Source organism: Octopus bimaculoides, chromosome 2 (genome assembly GCF_046866305.1).
Source record: "Octopus bimaculoides isolate indiv1 chromosome 2, ASM4686630v1, whole genome shotgun sequence".
In the NCBI taxonomy this organism is placed as follows: Eukaryota; Metazoa; Mollusca; class Cephalopoda; order Octopoda; family Octopodidae; genus Octopus; species Octopus bimaculoides.
Genome location: NC_142929.1, coordinates 84,266,690 through 84,280,834, shown reverse-complemented (window position 1 = coordinate 84,280,834; position 14,145 = coordinate 84,266,690). Strand labels below are relative to the sequence as shown.

At 36.1% G+C, this 14,145-nt stretch overlaps 1 protein-coding gene across 6 annotated transcripts in view; it reads right to left on the bottom strand.

The window, feature by feature from the left end:
- Positions 1-372: 372 nt before the first annotated feature.
- Positions 373-14,145, bottom strand: part of LOC106881778 (winged helix repair factor 1-like) — a 147,262-nt gene continuing 133,489 nt past the window's right edge. For all 6 annotated transcript variants that reach the window (XM_089347097.1, XM_089347094.1, XM_089347096.1 and 3 more), the window contains one exon: positions 373-13,656. In XM_089347097.1, the coding sequence (XP_089203223.1) occupies positions 13,614-13,656 (43 nt within the window). In that variant the 3' untranslated portion in view covers positions 373-13,613. The remainder of the gene's footprint in view (positions 13,657-14,145) is intronic.

Here is a 14,145-nt window from a genome sequence, read left to right as displayed (position 1 = left end):
CTTTTATGACAAAATGCAAAGGAACTCAGTGTTCCAGAATGGAAATCAGTTGACCTGAGATGTCATGGACTGAACCAATTTTTATTTGGAATTATTGATCTCCTAGCTGACGCAGGGAAGCCACATCTTACTTGTGCACTCCATTTTGGCAGGGTTTCTATGGCCAGATGCCAACAACTTTACAGTCTACTGGGAGCATTTTATCATTGCATCAGTACTAGAAGGGTTGCCTTATCCCTCACATGCTAAATAGTCCTACTACTTTCTCCATTTATTGGTAACAAATATGACTGAGAGGGTGAATAGAAGAGAGAGAGTTAGAGGATAAAAGACAGAATACAAGTATGGCACATATAAAACGCAGAGACAGTGTTGGTTCAATACAATAATATAATTTAATTTCACAATTATATTTCTTAAAAAATACAATTTTTGCTTGGAAATATTACAAAAGAAAATCCAATTGCAAATAAAACTTTTAATGTATGTCTGTGTAAGTATGATTTCATACACATGTGTGACTAGTTACACAGCAACTATGTATTATATACACATACACATGCATAAATATAAATAGGTGTAATATACATACAAACTTGTGTGTATGCATGTATAAATACACATGCACACACACAATGATAGCAGATGACAAACTCATGTTTTCTCTGTGAAGAAAACAAATTTCTACAGAAGGTAAGATTAGATCCCCTACCCTTTCCCACAAAAAATAAAAAAGAGAAATAAAGAATTATATTATTCCAAAAAATTGTGTGTTTATTGTCAGTAATTAGTTTTGTTGTAAGAGAGGTGCAGGCATGGCTGTGTAGTTAAGAAATTAGTTTTCCAGCTATGTAGTTTCAGGTTCAGTCCCATTGCATAGCGTCTTCGGCAAGTGTCTTCTATTATTGTGAGTAGTGCTGGTAGACAGAAACTGAAAGAAACCCATTGGGTGTATGTGCCTTTGTCACTGTATGTGCCTTTGTCACATGTAGGTGGTGTCTTTTGTTTCCAGGTTTTCATGGAAAACATGTCCAATCAAAAAGAACTATTACCTTACTTGGAAACAGGTTGGGCTGGTGACAAGAAGGACATCTGACCATAGAAAATCTGCCTGACCCATGTGAGTATAAAAAATTGGACATTAAAATGATGATTTCTGTTTAAATAAAGATTGTTTTGTGGCGTGTGGACAGCTTAATTAGGGTCTAATTAATACTGTGGATGATGACACAGCACTAGAAGTCATTGTGAATAAAGAAACAATAATGATAATAATTCTAATTTTGGCACAAGGCCAAAAGAGAGGGAAAGTTAATGCTAATCAACTCAACTACTTAACTGCTATTCTATTTCATCAACCTTGCAAAGACGAAAGGCAAAGTTGACCTTGGTGGTATTTGAACACAGAATATAAGTAATTGAAAGAAATATTGCAAAGCATTTATTCTGATGCACTAATAATTCTGGCAGCTTACCACCTTAATAATGATAATAATTACTGATTTGTTTCCTAACACAAATTCTTGAAGAGATGGGGACCAATTGTAGTACTTGCTTTATCAAGGATTAAAAGGCAAAGTTGTTAGTAGGATTTCAGGTCAGAATTTAAATGAATACAAGGTACTACTTTTCAGAAATAATGATTTACATGGGCTCAAGGCCACACATGTGCAGGGACAAGATAGAAAGGATTAAAATAGTCTCAATTCTAATCAACTCCTGAAAAGATGAATAAAAAGTAGACAATTTACGGCTTCATCATAGAATATAATATCATAAGGCATTAAGTATTGTGTTGTGGTATTATATTATTTTATTACCAGCTAGCTTACTGCATCTCTAAGTTTTGCAAAGGAGATGAGTCATGACTGAGATAACCCAAAGGAACATCAACACTGGAGACAATTGCAATAATGGTTTTTAACATCAGCATAAAGGCTGAAACAAGGCAGGCGAAGGTTAGTCATAGATGTTAGTGGTTGGAGTTGATGAGAAGTGGAAGGGCAACTGCAGTGACTCTTTACAGAGGTCACTTGACTGGAGATGTCACCCAACAGTTTGCAACACTAACACTTATGGGTAGTGGTACTATCAAACCAGATAATGGATTACAATTAACAGCCAAGAACAAGAACATCAAATTATACTGATGAGTTTTTGGTGAAACTAAGGCTTCTTTGTTAGAAGACACTTGCTTAAAGTGCCATATTGTGGGATCAAACCTGAAAATAGGAGTTTAAGGTAAACCATTCACTGACAACTTGTTTTAGGGACTCTCAACAGATGGGAAGTAAAATTCAACCAGGCTCTCTGATTAACTCAGGGTTTATGATTTGTTATGTTAGTACATAGAGAAAAATTTAGGGGTATGGAATGGGCACAAATCAAATCCACTGAGTACATTACTGATAATGTATTTTATCAACACCAGATGGATAAATTCTGGAGAGGGATATAATTAAATATGACATCTTGTCTGATACTTTACCACCCACATACCTAGTCCTGCAGCTGCTAATAATAATAATCCTTTCAAGGCCTGAAACTTTGGAGAAGTGGGCTAGTAGATTACATCGATCCCAGTGCTCAATTGGTATTTATTTTATCAATCTCAAAAAGATGAAAGGCAAAGTCAACACTGGTGGCATTTGAACTCAGAATGTAGTGTCAGAAGAGATGTTCAGCACAGTAACAATTCTATCAGCTCACTGCCTTAATAATAATAATATGCAAAAACCTGGACTTGCCCCATGATAAAAACTGGTGGGAACACAAACCATCCCCAGTACTTGAAAATGATCACATCGCACTCCTCTGGAACTTCACCATTCAAACTAACAGAAAGATAGATGCAAATAGGCCAGACATCATACTGAAAGACTTCAGACAAAAGTCATGCCTCCTCATTGATATGACTGTCCCAATCGATATAAACATATCTGTCAAGACCTACCAAAAATTGAGCAAATATAAAGATCTTGAAGTAGAAATTAGCAAAATGTGGAACCTGAAGACTAAAACAATACCTATTGTCATAGGTGCCCTGGGAATGACAGCGAAACGGGCTGATTACTACCTAGCTCAGATACCAGGAAACCCCAAAATGGCTGAAGTTCAAAAGATAGTGCTCATGGGAACTGCCCATATCCTACGTAAAATACTGTCTATGTGATCTCAAATTTTAAAACAAACACATAATTTTCTTATGGTTTCTTAAACATTCTCTAGAACAACACTATGTACAAATCCAAATATATGGTACCCTAGGCGTAACACCTACATGAACTTCTAACTTGTTGCCTCTTGAGGTCTCTGGGTGAGACTTGGATTCAACTTGTACAAATGCAAAACAAAAGTCAAACATAAAATAATAATAATAATAATTTTTTCCACTATAGGCACAAGGCCTGAAATTTGATGGGAAGAGATAGTTGATTATATTGACCTTGGTGGAATTTGAACTCAGAACATAAATAATGGTTTCAAATTTTGGCACAATACCAGCAATTTTAGAGGTGGGGGGCTAGTTGATTACATTGACTCCAGTGCTCAACCCCAAAATGATGAAATGCAAAGTTAACTTGGGCAGAATTTGAACACAGAATGTAAAGACAAACAAAATGCTGCTAAGCATTTTGTCTGGCATGCTAATGATTTTGCCAGCTTGTAGCCTTAATAATAACAATAGGTTTCATATTTTAGTACAGGACCAGCAATTAAGGTCCTGTACCAAAATATGAAGGGTAAATTGATTACATCAGCTGCAGTCCTTGGCAGGTGCAATATTTTATTGACTTCAAAAGGATGGAAGGCAAAGCTAATGTCAATGGGGTTTGAACTCAAAACATAAAGAGCTAGAAGAAAATCTATTAAGCATTTTGTCCAATGCACTAAAAGTTCTACAGCTCACATTCTTAATAATGATAATAAATTCTGATTTAGGCACAAGTCCAGCAATTTTGAAGAGAGGTGGTTATTAAATATTATTGACCTCAGTAATTGACAAGTATTATATTTTGACTCCAGAAAAGCTGAGAGGCAAAGATGACCATAGTGGGATTAGAATTTAAAACATAAAGAGTTGGAACAAATATCACAAAGTATCTTTCCTAATGTTCTAATGATTCTGTCAGTTTACCATCTTTGGTTTCTAATTTAAGCACAAGTTCAGCAATTTTGAGTGAACCATGTTAGTTAATGCCATTGATCCACTAGTTGACTAGTACTTTATTTCATCAAACTTTGCAGGATGAAAGGCAAAGTTGACCATGACAAGATTTGAGCTCAGCACATAAAGAACCAGAACTAAAGGGTAGTTGATTGGTAGAATTATCAGAGTATTGTACAAAATAATAATAATTCTTTCTACTATAGGCACAAGGCCTGAAATTTTTGGGGAGTTGACCTTAGTGCTCAACTGGTCCTTATTTTATTGACATCAGTGGAATTTGAACTCAGAATGTAAAGATGGTTGAAATGCCACTCAGCAGTTTGTCCGGTGTGCTAATGATTCTACCAGTTCTCTGCCTTAATAATAATAATAATCCTTTCTACTAAAGGCACAAGACCTGAAATTTGCGGGAAGGGGACTAGTCGATTGTATCAACCCCAGTGTTTCACTTGTACTTAATTTATTGACCCTGAAAGGATGAAAGGCAAAGGTGACTTCGGCAGAATTTGAATTCAAAACATAAAGACAGACAAAATACTGCTAAGCATTTAGCCCGGTGCGCTAACGAGGGGATGAGTTGATTACATCGACCCCAGTGTTCAGCTGGTACTTGTTTTATTGACCCTGAAAGGACAAAAGGTAAAGTCAACCTTGGTGGAATTTAAACTCAGAACATAGTGACAAGCGAAATACCACTAAACATTTTATTTAGCGCACTAACGATTCTTCCAGCTTGCCGCCTTAATGATTATATCAATATTTAAAGTATTGATGTTACTCTTCCAGAAAGTAAAGAAACAATAAGAAAAGTGCGACTGTTATTGAATGAACAATATTTCGACATCTTGTGTGTCTTCCACAAGTTCAAAATAAACATCCCAATCTACTTCATTTTGGTAATATTTACATTACCAAAATGAAGTATATTGGGATGTTTATTTTGAACTTGTGGAAGACACATGAGATGTCGAAATATTGTTCATTCGATAACAGTCACACTCATCTTATTGTTAGTAATAATAATAACAATAATCCTTTCTATCATAGGCACCAAGCCTGAAATTCTGGGGGAGGGGGATAGTCAATTACATCAACCCTGAAAGGATGAACAGTAAAGTTGGCCTTAGTAGAATAATAATAATAAATTGCATGTTTTAGTAAATTTCAAAAAAAGAAGAAAAAAAAACCAATGAGAATCTGTATGAGGTCAGTGAACCTGCTAGAAATAGCTATCAAATCTCTCACAAAGCATACTTACCATGAAGGAAGAGAAGATACATTGGATAATGAAGTCCTAAACACACTTCAAAGGATAGTTGTGGTTGGAATGCCTTGATCAAGGGTCTTCTCACTCATAGATTATCTGGGCTTAAACAACTAACTTATATAGAACCTTGGGGAATATTTTTACTGGATATCACCTCAATGTGCCAGAAGATACACATACACACATTTTATATGTATGACATGCACACAGAATTATGAATAGGAATTTGTATACGTGCGTGTATATCAGACTATACAGAAAATTCTTGTCTAAAAGCTGTACTGTCTCCAGTGCAGGGTATCCAAAATGTTATCTTATAAAGACATAACACTTGTCATTTGTAGGAAGTGAGTCAGTTGATTAAATCAACCTCAGTACATGACTGGTAATGATTTTATCAAAGCTATAGGAGATGAAGGACAAATCTGACCAAGAGAGATTTGAAGTTTACATTCTAAGTTCAAATTTTACCCAAATTAACTTTGCTTTCCATCTCTCTGAAATGCAATACGAGTGGTGTGCAGGGATTGACGCATTTGACCCATCCTCTACACACAAATTGCTAGTCTGCTGGCGAAACTACTACTACTACTACTACTACTACTACTACTACTAAGGACCTTCTATGACAAGTGTTATGTCTTTATAAGATAACATTTTGGATACCCTGCACTGGAGACAGTACAGCTTTTAGACAAGAATTTTCTGTATAGTCTGATATACACGCACGTATACAAATTCCTCATCCCCTCGTTAGCGCACCGGGCTAAATGCTTAGCAGTATTTTGTCTGTCTTTATGTTTTGAATTCAAATTCTGCCGAAGTCACCTTTGCCTTTCATTCTTTCAGGGTCAATAAATTAAGTACAAGTGAGAAGACCCTTGATCAAGGCATTCCAACCACAACTATCCTTTGAAGTGTGTTTAGGACTTCATTATCCAATGTATCTTCTCTTCCTTCATGGTAAGTATGCTTTGTGAGAGATTTGATAGCTATTTCTAGCAGGTTCACTGACCTCATACAGATTCTAACAGGTCCACTGACCTCATACAGATTCTCATTGGTTTTTTTTCTTCTTTTTTTGAAATTTACTAATTAGTAGCATCATTAGAGTGTAAGAAAAAAATTCTTTCTGGCATTTCTTCTGACTCATCCTGGGGTCAACTTTGCTTTTCATTTATTTATCATTTTTGGGGGGTGGGTGGGGGTGGGGGTGTCAATAAAATAGACTACAAGCCAAGTACAGGGGCTTATTTCCTTTCATATGAGCACAGTTTGGACTGGAAGTGATTTTATTTGGTTTAGAAAAACAAGCCTGTAAATGCTGGCCAATTATTGAGTAACAAACAATATTTTTAATTTGTGTACCATGTATACACAGTCAATCAGTCTCTCTCTCTCTCTTTCTATATATATATATATATATAGATAGATAGATAGATATATACATACATACACACACACACACACACACATGTATCATCATCATCTAACACCCAAATTCTATGCTCGCATGGGTTGGACAGTTTGACAGGAGCTGATAAATGCAAAGACTGCATCATCCTCTACTGTTTGCTTTGGCATGGTTTCTTTGGCCATGTGCTCTTTCTAAAAACAAATACTTTACAGCATATATTGGATGCTTTTTTGTGGCACAAATATTTGTAAGGTTGCTACACAATTTGCAAAAATTAAGAACCCCTTCAACTGAGTGGGTTTACAGTAGAGGAATATCTATCTATCTATCTATCTATCTACCTGTCTATACACACACACACACACACACACACATTAAATACAAATATACACATATGATGTTACATAAACCCACACATAACTGTTCCTCTTGTAATTAATTTTCTGTTAATTTTCTTGTAATAAAATAATAACTGTTTCTAAAATAGAGATTAGGATTAGGAGGAGATTAGTTGATTATATTGACATGGTATTTCCCTTTATCAACCCCAAAAGGATGCAAGCAATGCTGATTTTGGCAGGATTAAACTAAGATCCAGAATAAATATACAAAGTATTTTTCCCAGTAATAATAAAGGTTTGGAGACTGAAATTTGTTGGGGAAGGATTAGTAGATGATATCAACCTCAGTATTTGGCTGCTATTTTATTTCAAACATCCTGAAAAGATGACCTTGGTAAAATTCGAACTCAGAACATAAAGAATCACAACAAACACTGCAAAGCATTGTGTTTGATGCTATGCTGACTCTTCCAATCCACTGACAAAGTAATAATAATCATTCTTTCTTTCTATTATAGGCACAATGCTTGATAATTTGGGAGAGGAGGCTATTTGAATACATTGATCACAGTGTTTAAATGGTACTTATTTCATCAACTCTGAAAAGGTGAAAGGCAAAGTTGACCACACTGGTATTTGAACCCAAAATATAAAGATGTATGAAATGCTGTTAAACATTTTATCTGGCATGCTAATGCTCCTCTAGCTCATCCACTTGATAATAATGGTTTCAAATTTTGGCAAAAAGTCAGCAATTCTTAGAGAAGGGATCAGTCGATATTATTAATCCCAGTTCTAGAATGGGATTTATTCTGTTGACTCTGAAAGGATGAAAGGAAAAGTCAACCTCAGCAGAATTTGAAATTAGAAAGTAAAGATGGATGAAATGCTGCTCAGCATTTTGTCCAGCATGCTTAACAATTCATCTGGCTTGCCAACTTAATAATAATAGTAATCCTTTCTACAAAAGGCACAAGGCCTGAAATTTTGGGGGAAGTGGACTAATCGATTACATCGACCTCCCCAAACGAAATGCAGCTAAGCATTTTGTCCAGCGTGCTGATGATTCTGCCAGCTCACTTGCCTTAATAACAATAATAATATAGAGTTTCTTCCAAGTTATTTTATACTTTTAACTTTTTTGTTTTGGTTTAAATAATTTGGTTGCAGGGCTATTCTTTATTTTATTTAAAAAATTTTTATATTTTTTTTTTTTTTCTCATAAACACTCACTACATGATATATGTATATATATATATATATATATATATATATATATATATATATACACACATACACACATACACCCTTACATATACTTACACACACATATACACCCTTACATATACTTACACACACACATATGTGTGTGTATATATATATAGTTCAAATTTACAGAAAACAAAAGAAGACAAGTGAGGGAACAACAAGCAGGTGTATTAGTTTGATTCTTGGGAAGAATGGAAAAGTCTTTGATGTTTTGAGCCTGTGCTCTTTGACAGAAAGGGTTGAGAGGAGAAAAATGTGTAGGGATTAACAGTTCAACATGAGATGACCAGAAGAAAGCGGTTGAATGGCAGGGAGATAATAATGGTGACCAGGTTGAACTAAGGTGTGCAAGTGTGTGTGTGAGTGTATAGTATGTGTGAATTGGGGGGGAGCACATGTGAATGTATGTGTGGGTGAGCTTAAAATTATGTAGGCGTCTGTGTGTGTGTATGGGAGCATGTGTGTATAAGTAACCTAATGCATGCATTGTGTGGAGTGATGTGTGTTTCATGTATTTATGTGGGTATGGACATGTGTATATGTGTGAGGCTATCATGTGAGTGTGTGCATGTTCAAGTGGTGTGTGCACATGTGTGTGTGTATTAATGCATGAATTGTATATAGTGTGTGTAAGTGTATTGTGTATGTTCATGTGAGAAAGTTGTATGTGTTTATGCATGTGTATATTGTCTGTGCTCAGGCATGTTGTGTGCATGTGCATTGTGTTTTTAGGAGTGAATACTGTGTTGTAGGGCAATGCATGGAGGTGCAAGGTGGGATAGGGGTGACAAGAGTTAGGGGTTGGAGGTATTGGGTGCTAGTGTATGTGGAATGGGAAGGTATGTGTGTGCATGTGAGTGTGTGGGGGAGGGTGCATAATGGTGTGTGGTGTGGTGTGGGTGCATGTTCATGTGAGTACTGAGTTGAACAGTGTGTATGGGTGTTTGTATAATGGTGTATAATGGCTCTACCTCTTTCTCTTCCCACCTCACACACACACACACCAAAATTTACACGTTTCTGCAAGTGTATATTGAGCACTTTAAAGTCTTAAATGCAAAATTTTAAATACACTGCATATGTATATAAAATAATAATGATGGACTCTCCCACCAAAGATGATGTATGAGCATTCAGCTTTTGCTGAATGACCCACACAAATGATTTGTTTATAGTGATCAAATGTTCATGTCACACATTAGCTCACTCCCTCCATCAAATTGACATTGTTTGAACAAGTGCCCTGTGTGTTCGTGTGAGGTATCAAAATGATCACAATGCAACATGAGATGAAGTGTTTTACTCAAGAACACAATGCACCATCCAGTCAAGGAATTGAAATCATGATTTAGCGATTGTGAGTGCACTACCCTAACCACTAGGCCATGTGCCCTCAATAATAATAATCCTTTCTGTTATAGGCACAAAGCCTGAAATTTGGAGGAGGGGTAAATCAATTACATCAACCCAGTGTTCAACTGATATTTATTTTACTGATCCGAAAAGGATGAAAGGCAAAGTAGACCCCAGCAGTATTTGAATGTAAAGACAGATGAAATGCCACTAAGCATTTTGCCCAACACAATAACAATTCTGCTAGGTTGCTGCCCTAATAATAATGATAATAATAATAATTCTTTCTACTATAGACACAAGGCCTGAAATTTGGGGGAAGAGGGCTAGTCGATTGCATTGACCCCAGTGTTCCACTGGTACTTATTTTATTGACCCTGAAAGGATGAAATGCAAAGTCAACCCTGACAAAATCTGAACTTAGAACTTAAGGATGGACGAACTGCTGCTAAGCATTTCACCTGGCATGCTAACAATTCAGCCAGCTTGCTGCCTTTAGTAATAATAAAGAGTTTGCTTCAAGTTGTTCTTTTCATTTTGGTTTAAATATTTTGGCTGTGGGACTATTCTTTATTTCATTAAAAAAAATGTTTATATTTTAGTTTTTTCTCATAAGCACTCACTATGTGATATACACACACACAGACATATATACCCATATATATACATACACACACATAGTTCCTTTCTAAGAGCTATGCTTGAAATGTCAAAAACTCTCACTTTTTACTGAGCATCAAACTAATATATTCCTTGTGCACACACACACACACACACATTCCATTTTCCTCTCTCCCTCCTCCTCCACTATTCTTTAATCATCTATAACTCACCTTTGAGAATTTCACCAACCTACATTCCAATTTATTGGCTGCTGTCTTCACCTGTCTTCACCTGTCTTCTCTCCCTCTTCTTCTTCACACACACCCACCAAATGTACAGCAAAATTTACACTTTTCTGCAAGTGTGTAATTAAGCATTTTAAAGTCTTGTATATAAAATTTTAAGTACACTCCATATGTATAGAAGATAATAATAATAATAATAATAATAATAATAATAATAACAATAATAATAATGGTTTCAAATTTTGGCACAAGGCTAGCAATTTTAGGGGAGGGGAAAGTCAATTACATTGACCCCAGTGCTCAACTGGTACTTATTTTATTAACCCCAAAAGGATGAAAGGCGATGTTGACCTCAGCAGAATTTCAACTCAGATTGTAGAGGGTGAAATGCTTCTAAACATTCTGCCTGGCATGCTAATAGTTCTATGCATATCAAAATAGGTTCAGAACCAGTTTTTGTTCCCCATGAAATCACTCTAAGCCCCAACACAACTTGTATACACTCTCATAATAGTGTGTGTGTGTGTGTGTGTGTGTATATATATATATATACGTGTGTGTGTATGTAGGACAAGGAACAGTAGATGATTTGAAGAATACATAAATTCAATGATATTGTTTATAAAGAAAAGACTGAGATGGGCTGAATTGTTCAGGATAGACCAAAATATAAAAATAATCTCTGTGTGTGTGTGTGTGTGTGTGTATGTGTGTGTGTGTGTATATAGGCACAGGTATGGCTGTGTGGTAAGAAGTTTGCTTTCTAATGATATAATTCTGGGTTCAGTTCCACTGTATGGCACCTTGGGTAAGTGTTGTCTACTAAAACTCTGGATTGACCAAAGACTTGAGAGTGGATTTGACTGATAGAAACTGAGAGAAGCCTGTGTATATATATATTAATCATTTATAGGATTCATGTGAAGCACGGTATTTTCTATATATAATATATATATGTATGTGTGTCTTTATGTCTATATTTGTCCCCCCACCCCCACCACCACTTAATAACTGATGCTGGTTTGTTTATGTCCACATAACTTTGTGGTTCAGTAAAACAAGACTGATAGAGTAAGTACCAAGCTTTAATAAAGAAGTACTAGGGTCAGTTTATTTGACAAAACCCTTTAAGGTGGTATCCCAGCATGGTTGCAGTCTATTGACTGAAACAAGTAGAAGATAGGTATATCTTTTATCTTTTACTTACTTCAGTCATTGGACTGTAGCCATGCCAGGACACCGCTTTGAAGGGTTTAGTCAAACACCCACGCTCATAGGTGCAGGTATGGTTGTGTGATTAAGAAGCTTGCTTACCAACCATGTGATCTAGGGTTCAGTCCCACTGCATGTTAGCTTTGACAAGTGACTTTTATTACATAAAGCCTTAGGCTAACCAAAACCTTGTGAGTGGATTTGGTCAAAGAAAACTGAATGAAACTCAGTGTGTACCCTTGTCTGGACATCATGTGATAGCTGTACATGAGCATCAAGTGATGTTGCTAATTTCCAGACTTGTGTGAAAAACACATCAAGCCATGGAGAAATATTACCTTAATTGGAAACAGGTGAAGTTTAGTGACAAGAAGGGCATCCAGCAGTAGAAAATTTGCCTCAACAAATTCTGTCTGACTCACGCAAACATGGAAAAGTGGACATTAAATAATTATGATTATATATATATAATATTATACATGTCATGAGAGAGAGAGAGAGAAAAAATTATCTCCTTTATGTTTTTCTAATTTTCTTTTTGTATTCCTTCTTCTTCTTATTTTTTGCAATAAAAAAAATAAAGGAAAAAAGAGAAAAGAAATAGGGTTTAGAATTTCACTAAGCATTGACGCCTGAGATTTTGGTCAAAAGAATTTGAGGTTTTATGGCATTTTATGGTCACTGTTCTACTGATTTGTTTGGGTTGTCATTTCTATGTTGTGTGGTGTTGGTTTCTTCATTAGAGATTGACTGTTTTCTTTGAAATGAGTCATTATATATAATGGTGGTGGTGGTGGTGGTAGAGTTGACCTTCTCTGCTTCACACACACATATAAGAGGAGAGGTTGAAGAGGTTGAGAAAATTAGGAAGAAAAAGAAGGAAAGAAAAGACAAATTGAGGAAGCTCAGAGGAACACAACAAGAGAGGCAGGAGAAAAAGAACAAAGGGGTAACTGGTTGAAGTAATGAGATATGAAAGGTAAAACAATAAGGAAAAGAAAAGGTTGGGTGGAGGAGCTGTAGAGACAAATAAACTAACACACAACAAAACTAGGTTGAACTTGTGAAACAGTTGTTCTGCACAAACATATGTTAATACTAATGGATACTTTAAGTTATAAAGTGGGAAGTTCAACAAATAATTAGACATGACCTGCAGATTGAGGGCCAAAAAAATACATACTTAGCTAAACACAAGAGAGAGAGGGCTAGAGAGAGAGTGTACAGTTGTATCACTGAAGACTGAGCTGTCAGATTCACTTGTGCTGTTTTCTTGGAAATAATGCCTGTTAATTTCCTTGCGGGTCTTCTTCAAATACAGTTAGAATTTATGGAGAAAAACAGTTTTCGTGTGTTTTTGCCAGAATGTGGTTGAAAGACGTTGATAGTCAGAGCCAAACAGAGAATGGGTGGGGGGAAGGAAGGCAGTATAACCCAAACTGAGACAACAATTGGTGCTGCTGGTGGGAGTTTAAGAAAGAAAATACTGTAAAACAGAGGCAGAGTAGGGTGGCCCACACTGATAGTCTCTTGGCTCAAATCCAATATACCGCTGCCTTGAATCCGAGAGATTCTCCAAGTGCTTGTTATCAAACTGAAGTAGAAGTTAAAGTAGTTAATAGTGGTGGTGGTGGTGGCAGCGGTGGTGGTGGTTGTCGATCTAATCCAGATGGAGGAATAAGATCATTAATCTTTGACCCACAAGCTGATGCTTGCAACATATCATGCAGTCGCATCATTCACGCAGTCGCAACAAGATTCCATTTGTGGTTTGGATGCTGGAAACAAAACAAAGGGAAAACAATTAAGATGAAATAAATAAATGAAGGAAAAAAAAAGCTCTGAAGCTCAATGGTTGAGAGGTCACAGCGGTGGATTACTGAGTCACAAAGTCAAGTTCAAATTTAACTATTACAGAAGTGATGTGGCTCTTGTCAATGTACACAACACTGACTGAGAAACAAAAACCCCAAAAAACAAAAGAAATAAGTCAAAGCGATAGTCTCTAAGTTGTAGCTCAAGTTGTTAAAAATAGCAGCCAGTCTTCTTGATCTGGACTAACCTAGAGCTAAAAAGCAACAATATTCTTAGACTAAATGAAAAAGCTAAGACCAGGAATTAAAATTGGATGATCTGGAATTTATCTTCACAACATTCCACTATAATAAAAATAATAATGCTTCAAATTTTACCACAAGGCCAGCAATTTTGGGAGAGGGATTACATCGATTACACCATCTCCAGTGTTCAACTGGTACTTATTTCAT